At 45.1% G+C, this 17,034-nt stretch overlaps 1 protein-coding gene across 5 annotated transcripts in view; it reads right to left on the reverse strand.

Moving 5' to 3' along the window:
• Positions 1 to 5,867: 5,867 nt before the first annotated feature.
• The window catches only part of SH3TC2 (SH3 domain and tetratricopeptide repeats 2), a 59,689-nt gene continuing 48,522 nt past the window's right edge, over positions 5,868 to 17,034 (reverse strand). For 4 of the 5 annotated variants that reach the window (XM_058543647.1, XM_058543675.1, XM_058543656.1 and 1 more), the window contains 5 exons: positions 16,416 to 16,566; positions 14,175 to 14,297; positions 12,796 to 12,946; positions 10,373 to 10,569; positions 5,868 to 8,733 (listed from right to left, as the gene is read on the reverse strand). In XM_058543647.1, the coding sequence (XP_058399630.1) occupies positions 8,542 to 8,733; positions 10,373 to 10,569; positions 12,796 to 12,946; positions 14,175 to 14,297; positions 16,416 to 16,566 (814 nt within the window). In that variant the 3' untranslated portion in view covers positions 5,868 to 8,541. The remainder of the gene's footprint in view (positions 8,734 to 10,372; positions 10,570 to 12,795; positions 12,947 to 14,174; positions 14,298 to 16,415; positions 16,567 to 17,034) is intronic. The other variant, XM_058543666.1, reaches the window with a different exon arrangement.

Genomic DNA, 17,034 nt, shown 5'->3' on the forward strand with positions numbered 1-17,034 from the left:
ATACATCCCGATGAACAAACGTCAAAAGATCTCAATTTACAAGAAAGTTCAAAAACAAAAATGTCACCTTCACACAAAATATTTGGCCCATGCAAGTAGGGCAAAGTAGTTGCAAGTTGTATACATCATGTTTAAATATCATACTTTAGATCTGAAATGTTAGAATCAAGAGAGAAGAGATCACCTATTTTAAAAATTCTTTCCATAGATAAAGAATTTGCAACAGGTAAAAATTTGCACAGGTAAAGAATTTGCTTAGGTGAAAATGTGCACTCCCAAATAAAAATAAATGGAAGGTTAAGAGGATAAGCATTCCTGAAGACTATGAGTGAGTGAAAAACTGTTTCTAACACTATTTACGTATAAGAATTAAAGCAACTTGATGTGAGCACGGGCTTCTCCCAGGCTATTTGTTTCACAAGACACATTTGGAGGATGATGGTGTCCCTACTAGCTTTCCCATGATATCAAAAGTAGTTCTCATGTCTGTGACCTCCTTTCTGCCACTGCCATTCAAGCCACAGGTACCATGATGAATGAGACCCACAAGGCTCCACCTGGCTGTCTCACTTGCTCAGGTGTCCATAGTCCTCTATTCTTGGCTCTGGGGTCTCTTGAAAATTCCCTTCACTCACTCCGCTCCTCACCTGGAATCTTTTTCAAAATCTAATCTATAATTTATTCTCACCTATGGCCACTATGCCATCATAAGCTTGGTGTTTCTCCTTTCATTTTCCATTTGGGAAAGATGGTCTATCATTTCTTCTAGACCAAAGTTACCTGACTGTGGCCAATGATAACCCCCATATTTTTTTCAGACCTCCTAGAAAATCAGGTCTCTCCAATGCTGTTCTGGACTAATTAATTTCTTGACCCAGAGGAATCACCCTGTTGATTTCAGCCCAATATTCCAGACCGCTGAAATAAGTTTTAATCTTGCTTCTATTTATGATCACGTTACTGATGGTATCTGTCCCAGAGATGTGTCACCGGCCATAGACCCATGATGTAATGTAATGACTTGGGCTCTAGTTCCAGCACCGGGGAGACGTGAGTTCAAATCTCACCCAGACCACATACTAACTGTGGACTTAAGCCATTTCCATTCTCTAAACCTCAACGGAGATAAAAACAATAGTATCTTCCTCATAATGTTGTTGGATTACGTGGGAGAGTTCTCAGAAAGGTTTTGAATAGGGCCTCGTACATAACATTCATTCAAAAATGTCAACCATTATTTTTATTTTGATATGTACACATCTTGGTCTCAATAAAGCTGTCCATCAAATGACACACATAAAAGACTAAAGCTGGAGTCCTCCTGGGCTTTTTGAGAGACCTCCCTCCAGGTCGGTGCTTTACAAACTGCATGAATCTAGAAATCAGTTTAGCAGGTCATAAGCCAGATGTTTTTAAATTAGAATAGAATGTTTTTAAAAATGAATAGAACAGAATGTTATCAAAGTGCATTTCCTATTGTAAGGACTAAATGCTGCTTTATCAAATATATGTTATATGTATGTTTGTACATATGCATACTGGGATATAATGTAAGATGCCCCATCTCTTACTGTGTGTCACAGTAAAGAACGATTTGAAGGCCACTGCTCTAGGCTGACCCAGAGCTATTAAATACATTCTTTGCTTATGATACACTATTTAGGAGAGACGTTACTGCCCCCTACTGGAACTCTGGATTTCTCACACGGCAGGACCAAGGTAGATTAGCGAAGGCCTTGCTTCTCATCGCCCATGTGACCTCAGCCATCATCCTCGTACACTGTCTGGAAGCTCACCTAGAGGCGACTCACCCCTTGAGCTATCCTGAAGCCCTGGGCAATGAGTCAAGGCAGCACTAGAAATGGGAGCTGGAGTTCTCACCTTTAAAATAATTTTGAAAGCACCGTGTCCTTCCCTCTCACCTCCTCCCACAGTCTCTCCTGGGAAACTAAGCTGAGCAGCCCCATGATCTGAGTCTCAGCCACACACGCTATCCTTGGTGCCACCTCCACCCCAGCACACATTGCAGCTGGGCAGAGCCTCCCAGTCCCTAAGGAGCCACCTGTCTCTGCTTCTCTGGGGAGGCTACGCTTCTGAAAGGAATGTTAACCAACTGCTGTTCTCAGAGCCGGAACTGCCAGCAGCTTCCATCCTCTAATCGCCCGAGTTCTGAAATAACTGACTAGGGTAGGGGGAGCAGAGAGGTACACACCGGGAAAGATGTGCTGTCCCACCCAGAAGGTAGGCCTGCCACCAAGAGGTAAAGGCCAGGAGAAGACAGCACCCCTGACACACTCCCTTCTTAAGATGTGGGACCCAGAGCCAGATACCATATGCTTACTAAGAATCTACTTAATCCTGCTTGAATCCTTGAATCCTGCAGGAATTGAGTGCTCATACCAAGTCATCCACACGTGAGGCCCCAAGAAAAACTCCAAGCAGAGGAAAAATTGCGGCTTAAGAGGGCACAGTAACTTTCCAGGTCACTCAGCGGGGAAGAGGCGGAGGCCGGCTTCAGACCCAAGTGACCCTAATGCAGGACTGACCAGCGTTCCCAGCCACCGCTCCAGGTTTGGCTGCCCTTCTGAACTTCAAGGCTTACATCAAGAAAGAAACAAAATGTGATCGAATTGCAAAGTGGCAGATAAAACCCAGTATGAAAAAGAGTTTAAATCTTAACTTTAAAATAAATAAACTGATGGGTGGGGTCATAGTAGGCATTTTCTAGAACATAAACCATTTGATTAACTCCCTTTAAAAATAGCCTCACTTGTTTTGAGTCTGAATTAGGCTTCTTTCTTCTTTGGGTAAAGGCCTGTCCCCAAAGATAGATATGCTTCAGTCATTTCCTCATCTACGAAATGAAGAAAGTAAACACATCTTTATCAGATAATCTAGTGTTTTCACTATGTGCCAGGCACTGTGTGTGCTTGGTACTTTTACATGTTCTGTCAGATGTAATTCTGGTGGCAATGGACTCAGAGAAGTTAATTAATTTGCTGAAGGTCACACAGCTAGTAAGAGACAGATTCTAACCCAGGTATGCCTGATTCCGTTGCCCCAACTCAGAACTGCCGCCTGAGTGAATGCAGCGCCCATCCCCTTCAATTTCTCCTTCCTCCCTTCCCCTTCCAATTGCTCTAATGAGAGCAATTATCAAAAGGGAGGGAGATCAAAATGCTCAAGGTCATGAAAAACAAGAGAAGATTAAGAAACTACCACAGACCAGAGATGTCTAGGGAAATGTGACAACTAAATGCAGTGTGGTACCCTGGCTGGATCCTGGATCACAAAAAGGACTCTAGTGGGGAAAGTGGCGAGATCAAATAAAGGCTGCAGTGTGTTGTTGCAATAACCAGGTCCTAATGGTCTCCCACCTTCCTTCCTGCTGCCCTATAATCTATTCTCATGCTGCTTCCAGAATCATCCTTCCAAAGCACAAATCTGACCACGTCTCTCTCTCCTTCTTATAACCTTTCCATGGCTCCCCCCACCACCCTCAAGGTGAAGACCAAAGCCCTTAGGGTCTGTCTCCAGCTCCCCTCTCCAGCCTCTTCTCTCACCTCTCCTCCCTAACTCCTTGACTCTGCTCTAGCTTTGCTGAACTCGCTGCTGTTCTCAGAAAACACTAGGCCTTCTCTACCCTCTGGATCTTTGCTTGACACATGCCCTGCCAACTCCGCACCCCCTGGCCTGCAGTTAGAATTAAGTAAATCCCTTTCTCAGGACTCAGCTTAGATGTCACTTCCTCCAGGAAGCCCTCCCTGATGCCCTTGCTCCCACGCCTGGGTTAAGTCCCCTCCTCTGAGTTCCCCTAACACCCTGTAATTAGCTCCCATCACAGTGCTTCTCATCCTGAATCATATTCATATTATATCATTTGCCCCTTCCCTCTCCTACAACCGAGTCCCCACTTCCCTGAAGTGGGATGTGCACACCCAGACATGGCATTAACTAGCACTGACTCTCATTGTGGGGAGATCAGTCCTCTGTGTTGCTTTCTCTGTTTCTCAATGACAAAGGTGTCAGTCTGTCTTCAACACTCCCTGCCACTTGTTAATCTTTCTGTTTTCAAATAATGCCAGATGAAGCCTACGCTAGGCACTTGCAGAAGGCAACAGAATCTAGCTTGAATTTAGCGCATTGTTTTGTTTTCATTGTATTTCTTTTTGTTTATGAAATCCTATTTATGGAAAGCAATACAAGTTTTGTTTTACATAGACCAGTCATCCTCTATAAAATTAATTTATATGAGTAAAGGAAGTAAATCAATTTAGAAAAAGTTTGGTAAGTGGCTGTTCAGGTGGTGCGTGTGGTGATAGATGCATGCATATACACATGCATACAACTCTGACGGTCACCCTGAATGAGAGAAACCATGTCATTAGTGCAGCTAAGTCCTTGGGTCACAAGACACAGGGCACTGCTGTCTTGGCCACCAACTATCCATGTGACTGGGAGAAAATTACTCTTCTGTTTCTCAGTTTACTTACCTGTAAAAAGAAGAAAATAAAACTGGACCATAAAAATATATGATTTCATCTCCCAGATACAAATCTCTCTTCCTGCTCATACAGTATGGAAATAACATTGCCGGAAAGGAACTCAGAGGTGATCACACTTTTATATTAGAGATCAGAGATCTGAGGTGTATAGAGGTTAAGCAACTTGCACAAGATCACGTTGCAATTTAATGTCAAATTCAAGATCAAAATCCAGGTTTCCCCACTCCCTGGTGATCTGGTTTCTCCCCCCTACCTCTCCATTCTGAAACCCTCCATCCCTACATACTCCCTTCCCCAGAAATTTCTGTCAATAGAGTTACATTTTACTTACTTACAAAGCACAAGCAAATACACACACACACACACACACACACACACATGCACACAGAGACACAATACAAAGACATCTTAAAATAACAGAAGAGCAAATAAGAAAAGGATAAAGGCGATATTGGATTTCAGAGTATTAACAATATTGGAAAGGGAAGTAAGTAACTAAAAGCTGAGAAAACATGTTACAGGGTTTTCCACAATGTTGTAATTTCCTCCCTGTTCTTTATTCAGATCAGACACCGGGAGCCGGAGTCAGGCAGGTCACGCAAGTTTGGGGGGAGGATTAGGATAAAGAGGGTAACTAATACATCTTTGGCCACCATATACGTATAATAAAACCTGCTTAAATAGAGAACAGACCCAATCCCCACTTTACTCTCTGTGGATCATGAAAAAGTAGCATCAACACGATTTCAAAGGGAATAGTTAACCACATTTTTAAAATGGGATTTTTAAACACTTTTAAAGACTATTTTAGCAGGGCAATTTGCATACAGATTGTAGTCATTACAATGACAGAGCACAATGTTTTTTTAGAAAAAAATAGTCCTGGGGCCTGCCCCGTGGCTTAGCGGTTAAGTGCGCATGCTCTGCTACTGGCAGCCCCGGTTCGGATCCCGGGCGCGCACCGATGCACCGCTTCTCCGGCCATGCTGAGGCAGCGTCCCACATACAGCAACTAGAAGGATGTGCAACTATGACATACAACTATCTACTGGGGCTTTGGGGAGAAAAAGGGGAAAAAAGGAGGAAGATTGGCAATAGATGTTAGCTCAGGGCCGGTCTTCCTCAGCAAAAAAAAGAGGAGGATTGGCATGGATGTTAGCTCATAGCTGATCTTCCTCACAAAAAAAAAAAAAAGAAGCAAAAAATAGTCCTATCCTTATCTTTGGAAATGTGCTGATCATTTTTATAACTAACCTGGTTAGAGGCAAATTTACTAGATTTATAGGTGAACCAAAATGTACAGAATCAGAAAATTTTAACCAAAATTCCCAATGAAATGTAAAATGAGTAGATATAATGCCCTTCACTTAAATATATATATTTATTTAAATATATATGTATATATTTCTTTCTTTATTTATATGTATATTTGTAGCAATTGAGAAAGATCTGACCAACCAGAAGCTCAGGTGAGAAGATGTTTCAACTGATCATGAGCTCAATGTGAGCCAATAGCAAGATGTGGCTGCTAGGAAGAAGAAAAAATCATAATGCAACATTAAAATACAATATTAAATTACATTTAGTACGGTAACATTCCTCTGTACTCTCCACCCCCCAGCCAACACCAAAAGCCTGGTGCAATTATGGGAACCACACTGTCAGAGAACAGAAATTGGCATCTGGCCAGAGGAAAGTAATAGGTCGGCAGGAAAAGGGAGAGGGTCTATAACCTGAGTCATTTGGGGACCGGGTCATGGCATAGGTTCCAGGGCCAAGCAAGCCTTCTTCAAATACAAGATGCATAAGTGTTCTGGAATGCATGTGCCCCTGTCTGTCTCCCAGGAATGTTGTTGAAAGGACTTGCATCGGAGGTTAGCTCATCCACAGCATCCCTCCCCCTCACGGATTTTATGGTTTGTGATGGGAGCAAAACCACACCTATTTTACATGGTGGTGGATTAGGTTACTTCATTTTCTTCCTGGAAAAGAATACTCTCTAGAGTAGAGAGTGTTTTGACAAACAACAAAGCACCTAAGAGGAAATAAGATGTACTGATGTATAGACAAGCTTGGTGACTAGAAGATGCAATGTTGACTCAACTCACCACCCACTTCCCACCGCACCACCCCACCAACCATCTGCTTGGTCCAAGAAGCTAGAAATCAAGGGCAGAGAGTATGACAGTAAACTCTAAGCTGCTGGGCATCATGTGGCTAGCCCTACGGCTAGATCTTCTTGTATGTTCCCATATTTCAGAGCAAGGGTTAACACCTACATCAGGATCACTGGAGTTGCTTGTTAAAAATCCACATTCCTGGGATGTCTCCCAGACCTACTGAATAAGAATTATTGGGGTAGGAACAAGAAATTTCATTTCAGTAAGTTCTCCAGGTGATTTTTTTGAGAACCATGCTTTAATGTGCATTAAATCACCTGGAGAGCAGGGTAAAGTTAGGGCTCCCAGGCTCCAGGGACTCTGATTCAGAGGTCTTAGTTCTCTGAAATGCACCGGAATTTGCATTTCAAACAGTCCGACAGATGACACTGATGCTGCTGGTCCAGTCAGTGGACCCTACTTTGAGTTCACTGCCTTTGAGAATTCCTGATTCCATTTTCCAAGAACTCAGGTACTGTGGTAGGCAGCTTCTGAAATAGTCCCCAATGATTCCCTGACTCTTGATATTCACACCCTTGGTAATTCCCTCCCCTTTTGTGTGGGCTGGAGCTAGTGACTCACTTATAATGAATTGAATTGGCAAAACTAATAGGATGTCTGTTGGGTCGGGTGAGATGAGAAGATAGCGACCTCTGTCTCTCGCTCACTCTTGTTCCTCTCGCTTGCTCGCCCTGATGAAGCAGGCTGCCACGTCGTGAGCTGCCCTATGGAGAGGTCCACATGGCAAGGACCTCTAGGCAGCCTCTGGCCAACAGCAAGGAACTGATTCCCACCAACAATGATGTGAATGAGCTTGGAAGTGGATCCTTCCCTAGCTGAGCTGGAGAAGACCACAGCCACAGCTGATGCCTTGACCATAGACTTGTGAACCACCCTGAACCAGAGGACCTGGCTAAGTCACACCTGGATTCCTGCCTTCCTAGAAAACTGTGAGATAATAAATGTTTTAAACCACTACGTGTGTTCTGCAGTGACAGATAATAGAGATGCTTTGTCAAGGAGCTACCCTGAAATCAATAGGACACCTCGGTATTTAACCCATCTTTCAAGTCTCCTATCTCATCTCTCCCTATTATAAAGGAAACAAATGAGTGTATAAATGTAATTGGGCAATATTTAATAATATACACTATTCACACGTAATTTATGTCATAATTTTCTTAGTGCCCAATTTTTATGCCTTGGCCCTTGGAAAGGTTACCCAGGGTTTCTGGAAGGTTATGGGGGAGCAGAACCTCGGGGCAGGATGGAGACGGTGAATCCTGAATCCATGTCAGACCTCACACCCTGTGCGTTCCAGCTGGCCATTCTGAGGCCATGTGTTTCGAGCTAAGAGCATGGTGAATTCCCGCCTGCCAGCCCCCAGGAGCAGGAGGAGTGGCACCTGCTTTGGTCCTGGCTGAAGAGAGAGAAGAAAGAAACTACCAGTTTCTCTGCTGGCAAGGGGAGGGGTCTTTCCCTGAGCAAAGTCAGTGAAGGGAAGGAAGTCCAGTCTGCGTGCCTTCTCTCCAGGGCATGCCTGATTTCCTCCCCGGGGAAAGGAGACAGGTTTTCCGGGGGCAAGGTGTCTCATTTTCTCTAGAATTGCGTGTTGAGAAAGTGTGTTTCAGAGTCTGTATGTGTGGAAGGGCCACAGGAAAGGCTTTAGACGTGAAGCCAGGACTTCTAATCCCCGCTCCATCATCCACGCCTTGTGTGGCCCGAATGAGCCCCGCTCCCTCTGGACTGTGCTCTCCCACTGTAAGATGAGAGGGCTGGGCCAGGTGGTGGCTCGGACCCTCCAGGTTAGTGTCTAGGAGCCCAGGGCAGGGAGGCGGCTTCTGGTCATGGCATTGTCAGAGACGGGACAGCTCTCCTCAGAGGGCCAGCCCCCCGCCACTCAGCCACCGCGCCCGCTCTGAGGAGCGCCCGGAGGGGCTGCTGTGCCACAGGGGGCTCCGGTAGGTGCTGTCCAGCCTGCTTCTAATGGTGTCCTGCAGCTCCTCGTCACCCAGCAGGACCGCTGCTGCCAGGGCCAGCCCGAAGTACTCAGTGGCATCGTGGGCATCCTAACCCCATGGCATGGGGGCAAAGAAGAGACAGCATTAGCAAACATTTCCAGAAGAGGCTGGGAGGCAGTGCCAGAACTCTGAGAACTCCAGCTTTGTCTGCCCATACTTTCCCACTCCCTCCTCCCACTTCCTTGGGGAAGCTCCTCCCCCATTCTGCTGTACTCCCGTGAAGCTGCAAACCCCAGTGGCCCTCCGCCCCAGGCACAGGGTGGCACCTTACCCAGGCTCAGATAATCATGAAGCAGCATAGCCCTGGGCACACTGCTTCAGGGATGTGTAAGTGACTCAAGCTAACCTATCCCACTCACTGCCCAGGACCTTTAGCGTGACCTAGCAGAGAAAACGGTCCTTCACCCTTGTAGACGTGGGTTTGAGCCTGCCAATAGCTGGAGGGGAAGGAGGCCAAGAAACAGAGAAAAGTGGAAACATACAGAGCCAAGAGATACAGAGAAAGGGGGGAAATCCATGATGACTCTGAGTACCAGTATCCAGAACTACCTGAAATTCAATTTACACCTGAACTTCCCAGTTACTTGAGCCAATAAATTGCCTTCTTTGCTTAAGCTAATTCGAGTTGAGCTCTTCCCCTTGCAATCCCGACAGCCCATGGTTGATGCAATCAGATCACACACACCTTGTCCCTGAGCCACTTCCTGGGAGCAGTGGGACAGAGGCAAGATGGCTGGGGAGTCCTTCACTATGTGTAGGGGTGAGGAACAGATGCTTTTTTGGGTGAGACTCAAAAAGGGATGTCTGGTTCCCGTTAACCCTCCTAAGTCAATAATTAACTCAGGCCAGAAAAAACGTCTGGCAAATAAGAAGGGGACAGCAGAGCTGTCCTGAGGGTCCCCTGGGGGCCAAACACAAGCGTGACTCAGAAGCCACTGTATTAAGAGATTAAGGGTTGTGTGGAGCAGACAGGGCCTCTGGGAAGGAGAAGTCAATGCCCAGGGACATGGTTCAAGGGCCAGAATTGTTACAGAATTTCAGAAAACCAGCAGAGTTCTAGAAGTGGCTGGAAAAATAAGAAGTTCTGGAGTCAACTCCAGCAGCGCCACCAGAAGAATCAGAGCTAAAGCCTTCTTAGGACCAAGGCATGCTTACATTCGAAGACCCCAAGACCTCGTTATTTCAGACATATTCTCAGATTTCTCCCAAAATGTGTTGTATGTAACTTTATAAGAAATGAGTTGCAATTTATTGCTTAATTTACAACATTTTGTAGACCGAGTTAAGCATTAAGTTTGAGTTTAACTTTGGAGCTTATAGTTCTTCTGTTTTGGGGTCTTATATATGTATTATTTTGAGTCCCGTATATTTTCAGAGGCCCTTGAGGAGCTCACAGGCACTAGGCAATGTGCCCATAGTACCCAATAGATAAAGTGGCTACAGAAATCACAGCAGGGCAAAGAGAAAGAGGAGCTACGGTCTGTCTCCTCTGCAGAGGAGGAGCCCCTTTGAGGTCTCCAACGGGACTAAGTGGAAAGAGCCACCGTGTCCCCGGTGGAGCCACTCTCCACCCTACGAGAGGAGACTCCCCATCTGGGCCCTCTCAACTCTACCCTGAAGGCTCAGGGTCAGGGGATAATATGGTTGGATGGTAGCTCTCACACGACCTTAGAAGCCTGCTTCTTACCTTCAGCTGGTAGAAGGTGAGTTGGCCCAGTCGATAATACACCTTGGCGTAGTACAAGGCCTCCTGGGGACTCTGCAGACAGGGTGGACAGAGGGACAGAGTCTTCAGGTAGCAGTCCTCAGCCATCTCATACATGTGCAGGGTATAGTACACGGTAGCCAGACGGTGAAAGGCCACCAGCTCCTGCCTCTGATCTCCTAGGAATTGGAAGACTGAGAGAGATATCCTGCAGCCAACACTTCGCATCATTCACTCACTTATTCATTCTGTACAATTTTTTGAAGGTCTGCTAGGTGTCAGGGACTAAGCTTGGGACATAGGGAACAAAGCAGAAAAGATCCTGCCCTCGTGAGGCTTATTGTCTCAAAGGACACAGATATTCCTTAAATAATCTCACAAACAAAGGTAAAATTACACCTGTGAAAATTAATAAGGGGAAGCCTCATTTAAAATGGAGTCAAGAGGCCAGAAGGGGGAGCTCCCACGCAGTACCACTTGAGGTCAATTATGGGAAAGATAGTCAATTACAGACCCCCACAAAAATCTCAAAAGGAAAGAATCATTATTACAGGAAGAAATGTACATTGCATTCCAACAGAAATCCACTACCCCAGCAACTCAGCCAATGAGAAATCATCCCCACTCTGAACTCTTGCTTTTCTCCAAAGGACTTTTGTTCAAAACAACCCCTCCTAATTTCCTCCTTTTTCTCTATAAAATTACATTCCTCTCCCTTGTTTGTTGGATTTGCCTGTGGTTCACCATAGCATGCACACCCCGGATTGCGATTCCTCGGCTATTCCTAAATAAACTCATTTTGCCCATAAAATAACCAGCTGTTTTATTTTTAAGGTTGACACGGTTGTGATAAATGCCACAAAAGAAAACGCAGGGCTCTAGGAGAGCGACTAATTGGAGGATGTGTGCTGGTCAAGGTGTTCCGGGATGACTCCCAAAGAGAGCTTTCCCATTATGGCAGAGGTCACTGCAACTCAGGATTCTGGGAAATCACTATTTCCAAATCTCTGTGATGGGACACGGCGACAAGACTAGCTTGATAGAGTAGCTAAGAATTCCTTACAATGAAAAACTCTGTATAACAAATGTCTTCTCTGCATAAAAGTCTCTCTCCTCAGAGAGTTCTCTGGGACTGCCGTCAGTAGCAGGAACCCTCTGCTCCTTTCTCAGCTCGTGGTCTCAGAAAACTACATAGACTCGTCCAGTTTTAACCCATATTTTAGAAACTTGGTTTCTAACGGGTCTATGACTTGTTGTTTTGGTTTTTGGTGGGTATGTTGTTTCAATAACTAACTCCCTTAACAGAAAGTGGCCTTTTAAAGAGAACAAAGGCTTCCAATTTTGGTTTTGGAATATTCGCAAGGTGGCTGTTTGATGCAATCTAAAAACATCACTTTTAAGCTTCAAGAGCCAGCCATAATTAAAAAAGAAAATCCAAGGGAGAGAAAATTCTCTGATATGGAAAAATCCAGTCATGAGGAAGTACGTGAAAGGGTAGATATAGCCTCCTTTCAGCTTTTGTCCATGGAAGGATAAAGAGTGCTCCGAGAGGGCTCTGTCTGGGGCCCTCAAGGCCTCTCCTGAGATTAGGAGACAGTCGCTCAGATAAGGTTTTCTGCGGTGAAAAAAAATGTAGGAAAAGGAGCGAGACAGCTCTGAAGTGCAATTAGACACAATAAAGTTCAGTACCATCTACTTCTCATGCCATTGAGAATGACCAGAAGTCCCTTCTAGATCATCACAGAAGACTCCATTTGCCCGTACATCTAATTAAGCCTCCTCTAATCAAACCTGCTTTTCTTCGTGCACCATCACTCAAGATGATGTTTGGTTTTTATCATTTTTTATTCTGCCTTTTTTCTGTTTTAACGACATATAGTTTCCCACTAGCTTTTGTGGCAAATGCAAGCTATTTCAGCTATGTAGTGAGTTAATAAGAATGTGACCTTCATTTACATTTCAATTCCATGGAGAAAATGTGCTTTTGACTAATAACCAACTAATTAAAAATTTAAGGCACAGTGCTTTTGTAAGGGGGGGGCTGGGGGGCATTGCCTATTCATAGGATAAAATACCACTTGCCCTGTACTCGGGAATAATACCAACTGTAATCTAATAATTAGTGTGGCACAGATAATGCTTATCAAGCGCTGTGCTGTGGGTTTACCTGGATAATCATTAGTCTTCGAACAACTGCATGAGGTGGGTGCTGATTTGCCAGTAGCAAACTTAAGACTTATAGAAGGTAAGCATCTTGCTTAATCAAGGTCTCCCTGATGGCTGGACCCGGGACTTGAACCCAAGCAGTCTAACTGCAGAGCCTATGCTGTTACTGCTTTGTTGTCCCTCCGTGGGGAGTGTTTACCTGCCCCCATTCAATGCACCAGACAATTAGGACCCCCTACCTGCGACTGTGCTGAGTCTGGCCGCCAGGGTGGCAAATTCTAAAGCCTTCTCATAGCCTTCCAGGCTGATCTGCAGCTCCGTCAGCTTGTTGAAAATCCGGAGCTCGGTTCTCACCGCCTTCATCCTCCTTGCTAAAGGAACAGCCCCAGCCTGAGAACAGAGGCACAAGGAAACTTAGTCTAGCTAAGAATCATCTCTACACACCATACTCCAAGGAGGCTTCGGTTCCACTGGCAGGGCTTGGGGGGATGGCAGTGATTAAAACCAAGGGGGTTGGCCCTGTCTCTATGCATGGTTCTGCTCAACTCGCTCTCCTGGTCCTTGCTCTTGGTTGCTTTGCCCAGATCTTAGAGGTGGAAGCACTAGAGGTCATCAGGCCTCCTAAAACTGGGGAAACTGAGAGCTGGAAAGGGAAGATGACTTTTCTTAAGGTCACCTGGGAAGTTACACCTCCTTGCTATGTGCTCCCCCAGCACCCATAGTGCTAATCTATAAAGTACGTATATAGAGTATGGACATCGTGTCTGAGAGTGCTCAATAAATGGTTATTTCTATTTTCTTTATTATGATAGAATTTTAGGCAGTTCTCATCATTTCTCTGAGCCTTAGTTTTCTCATCTATAAAATGCATATGAAAATGAGCACCTCGATAGTCAGCGATGTGCTTCTTGTTCTCCCCACCCCTAGCTCAGTGCCCGGCACATATTGGGGCCTTGATAGATGTTGAGAACTGAATAAACAACTGAACAAGCAAATGAATGAATATCTCAATAAGGGAGATTTTAGGATCAAATGAGGTATGGAGGTTTCTCCAACTTCAGTCAGTGATGAATGACAATTATGTTTTTTGACATAATCTGCTTAACATCTGGACATTTATTTAACTAGTATTATTTCTTAAATCAACCCTCTTTTATTATCTTGCCTCATCTTTGCAATAATATCTGTGAAATCGTGGGTTTGACAAGCTGGTGTTATACATTTTTAATTTTTCAAAATATATTTTAATGTGTACTAAATAAAAATATAGTAGAACAAAAGTGTTCATCTGTGGACCAGTCATCTCCCACGACACCACCAGTGGTACATGGGAACATTTTGGTATGTGTAGAAGTGTGCTACAAACGGTAAAGTACTAGGTACCCAAGAGATGTAATTATTATGGTGTGTTCTCCCAGGAGGGGGAGAATGACAGAGTTTATTAGCTCGTTCTTTAAGGGCCTGCTAGATTGAGCAGAAGGAGAGCAAGTAGGCACTGGATGAGGAATGGAAGAAAAAGAAATACGAGCAAGAGAGAGAAAAGGAGCCCCCGGCCATGTGGTCCTGCCCACGTTTGTGCCAGGGCCTGGCTGGGCACGCTGCACAGCCCGGGACTTACTCGGTAATACTCCACCGCGCGATGCCTGTGGCGGGTCCCGTTGAAGAACACGTCACCTGCCTCTTCGTAGAGCTTGAGAGCCAGGGAGGGCTCCTCTGACTTCAGGGCTTTCTGGATGGCGGCCTGAGTGGGACAGAGATGGCTGTCAAAGGTGGAGAGAAAGACTTCTGAACATCCACAGGACAGGCAGGAATGAGATCTGACCACCTAGTTCAACCCTCTGCTTAAGTCCCCGGAACCCTGAATTGTCCTCCACACTTGAAGGGCTGGTAAGAAGCCTTCGAGATTCTTTAGTCCAGCATTTCCCCATCATGGTATGAGACATTACTTTGGTGGCCCTAGAAATGATTTTTAGCAGTACACAGACGAACATTTATGTTTTAATAGTTAAGTATTTATCTTAGTACGTTTCAGAAAAAAAGATTAATAATATATCAAAACCTGTGATTTCAGGTAGCACTGTTTAGTGTAAAAAGCTAAGTTGATTTGAAGTTGAGTCAAAGAAAAATAAGCAAATAATGGTATAGAAGGTACATAGATATGGCAAAACCACAAACTTGATGCGTAAATGACCGAAGTTTGGAAAACAGTGATGTCGTGCAACACCCGCACTTTCCAGATGCAGAAACCATGGCTCAGAAAGGATAAGGAACGTCTCCGAGTTCACATCAGTAGTTACTTTCTTAGCCCAATACCCTTCTCCTGGCCCCCATGACCCCTTATCTCTAGCAAGCTATTTCATATTGCATCTAACCAAAACGTGATGAGGAAGGTGAGGAGGGAAGAATGTCCCGCAGCGTCTGCAGCACAGCTACAGGACCTCAGGTAGAGGCCTTAGGTGAAGATGATTCTCTTCAGTGGCAACGACACTCTGCGGAACATCAAGTTAGGTGGCAGTCTGGGGTTGGGTGGGCCTGGGACCAGTTCTGGCCAGCAAATCACTGGGGCAAGACCCTACCATTGTTATTGCATAGGCAGCTACACAGAGAGAGGGGAAGTGAGATGGAATCCTGGAGTCAGGAGGCTCTGCCGCCAAGCAGTGAACAACCCGAACATCTCCCTCTGGGCCTCTGTCTCCGGAGAGTGACAGTCAAGACTGAACTGTCTGGTCTCTGAAAACCCTTCCAGCTCTAAAGTCCTGCATCAGAATAGTGTGGAGGCTGAGAGTGAAAGCTTTAAGTCACACTGCCAGTGTGCAATTTTCACCACTTACTGGCTGTATCACCTTGGACAAGTCACTAAGCCTCACTGAGCCTCATCTGGAAAATGAGGATTTTAATAGACACTCCTGCTGCATTTGTAATGAGGATTACACTACACCATGCATGTGGTGTTTTCACAAAGTCTCCTGTGCATAGTAAGCATGCAATCAATCTGACACAAACATTATTAAGTCTCTCCAGAAATGAGTTTGTGCGAATTTAAGTAATAGAATAAGGGAGTGTAAAAAGGGAGAAAATAAGAAATGGGAAGGAAGAAAAGATAATGGGCACATTTTTGATGGAATAAATCTTACATGCCATCATAATGTCAGTATGTGCAGATAATAGTAATAATAATAATGATGATGATGATGAAATACCATGTATTAAGCATTTACTAAGTCCCAAGCACTTAGTAAATGCTTTCTATGCATATGTGTTTACCATGCAAGTGATGTATCTAATCCTTACCCTAAGAGATAGGGTTCATCTATGAAGAAACTGAGGCCCAGAGAGTTCATAAAGCAAGCCCAAGGTCACACAGTTCATTCTCGATGGCCCTGTGATTTGATTCCAGGCCTGTCTCTCTCCAAAGCCCGGGCCTTTAATCACTACGCTATGCCATATCTCAGACATTAAAGGTATGCAAATAAAAAAAACCATAGAGGAACAATAATGTCAACACCCTGCACACCTCAAATTGCCTCAAATTGCAGCAAAACCCTGAAGTCAAGGTGTGTGTCAAGCTTTGGGAAGATGGATATACTTGACGAGACAGGTGACGGAGTCTCCCACCATGGTCTTTGAGAGCTCACAGGTGTACAGTATATGGGTCTCAGGGACTGGCCTTTTGCCACCGGTATACAGCTTGCCAGACATCCTGGTTTCCATCTTGCATCCAGGGAGCAGCCCCTGTTGACCCTTCTTCCAAGGGCTTGGCGAGGACATCACCTCTCTCTAGTTCCAGCTGGTCAATTTGAAGGGTACATCTGCCTCTCCAAATGGCCCAAGTCAGCAGATGAGCTTGCGGGAGGCCTACCTGCAGGTACAGCTCCACCAGCTCATCTTCCTGCATGAGGTAGTGAAGTCGCCCAGCCCCGAGCCAGGCCTCGGCCGCCTTGTCTCTCTGCCCCAGGTCGATGAAGATACGCAGGCTCTCCTTGATGCAGGTGAGGGACCTCCTGAGGGACCTAGGGGTGGAGATGCACTCATAAGGTGTGAGGGCTCAAAGGGGCCTCAGAGTCACTCAGCACGGGAGGAAACCGAGGTTCTGGGAGGGAACATCGTTGTTTCAGATGACACAGGGAGGTCGGGGCCTGATTTGAATCCTGGCTCAGTCTCAACCAGCTGTGTTGAGAAAGTACAGAACCTCTCTGTGCCTTGGTTTCCCTATCTGTAAAATGAGGATATAATTGTATCTGCCTTGGAGGGTTGTTGTGAGGATTAAATGAGATAACAGAACTAGAGTGCTTAGAACAGTGCCTACCACAGAGTAAGTCCTTGGTGAATGTTTGAATGTTAGTTATCATTGTTATTATTACTGGCCCACAGTCCATCCATCTTTCAACTACACTATAACATTTTTTTTCATAAGCATCTAACACACAGTAGACACCAAATGCCTACTTGTTGAATAAATGCACAAGTGAATGACCATA

This window comes from Diceros bicornis, chromosome 1, assembly GCF_020826845.1.
Source record: "Diceros bicornis minor isolate mBicDic1 chromosome 1, mDicBic1.mat.cur, whole genome shotgun sequence".
NCBI lineage: Eukaryota > Metazoa > Chordata > Mammalia > Perissodactyla > Rhinocerotidae > Diceros > Diceros bicornis.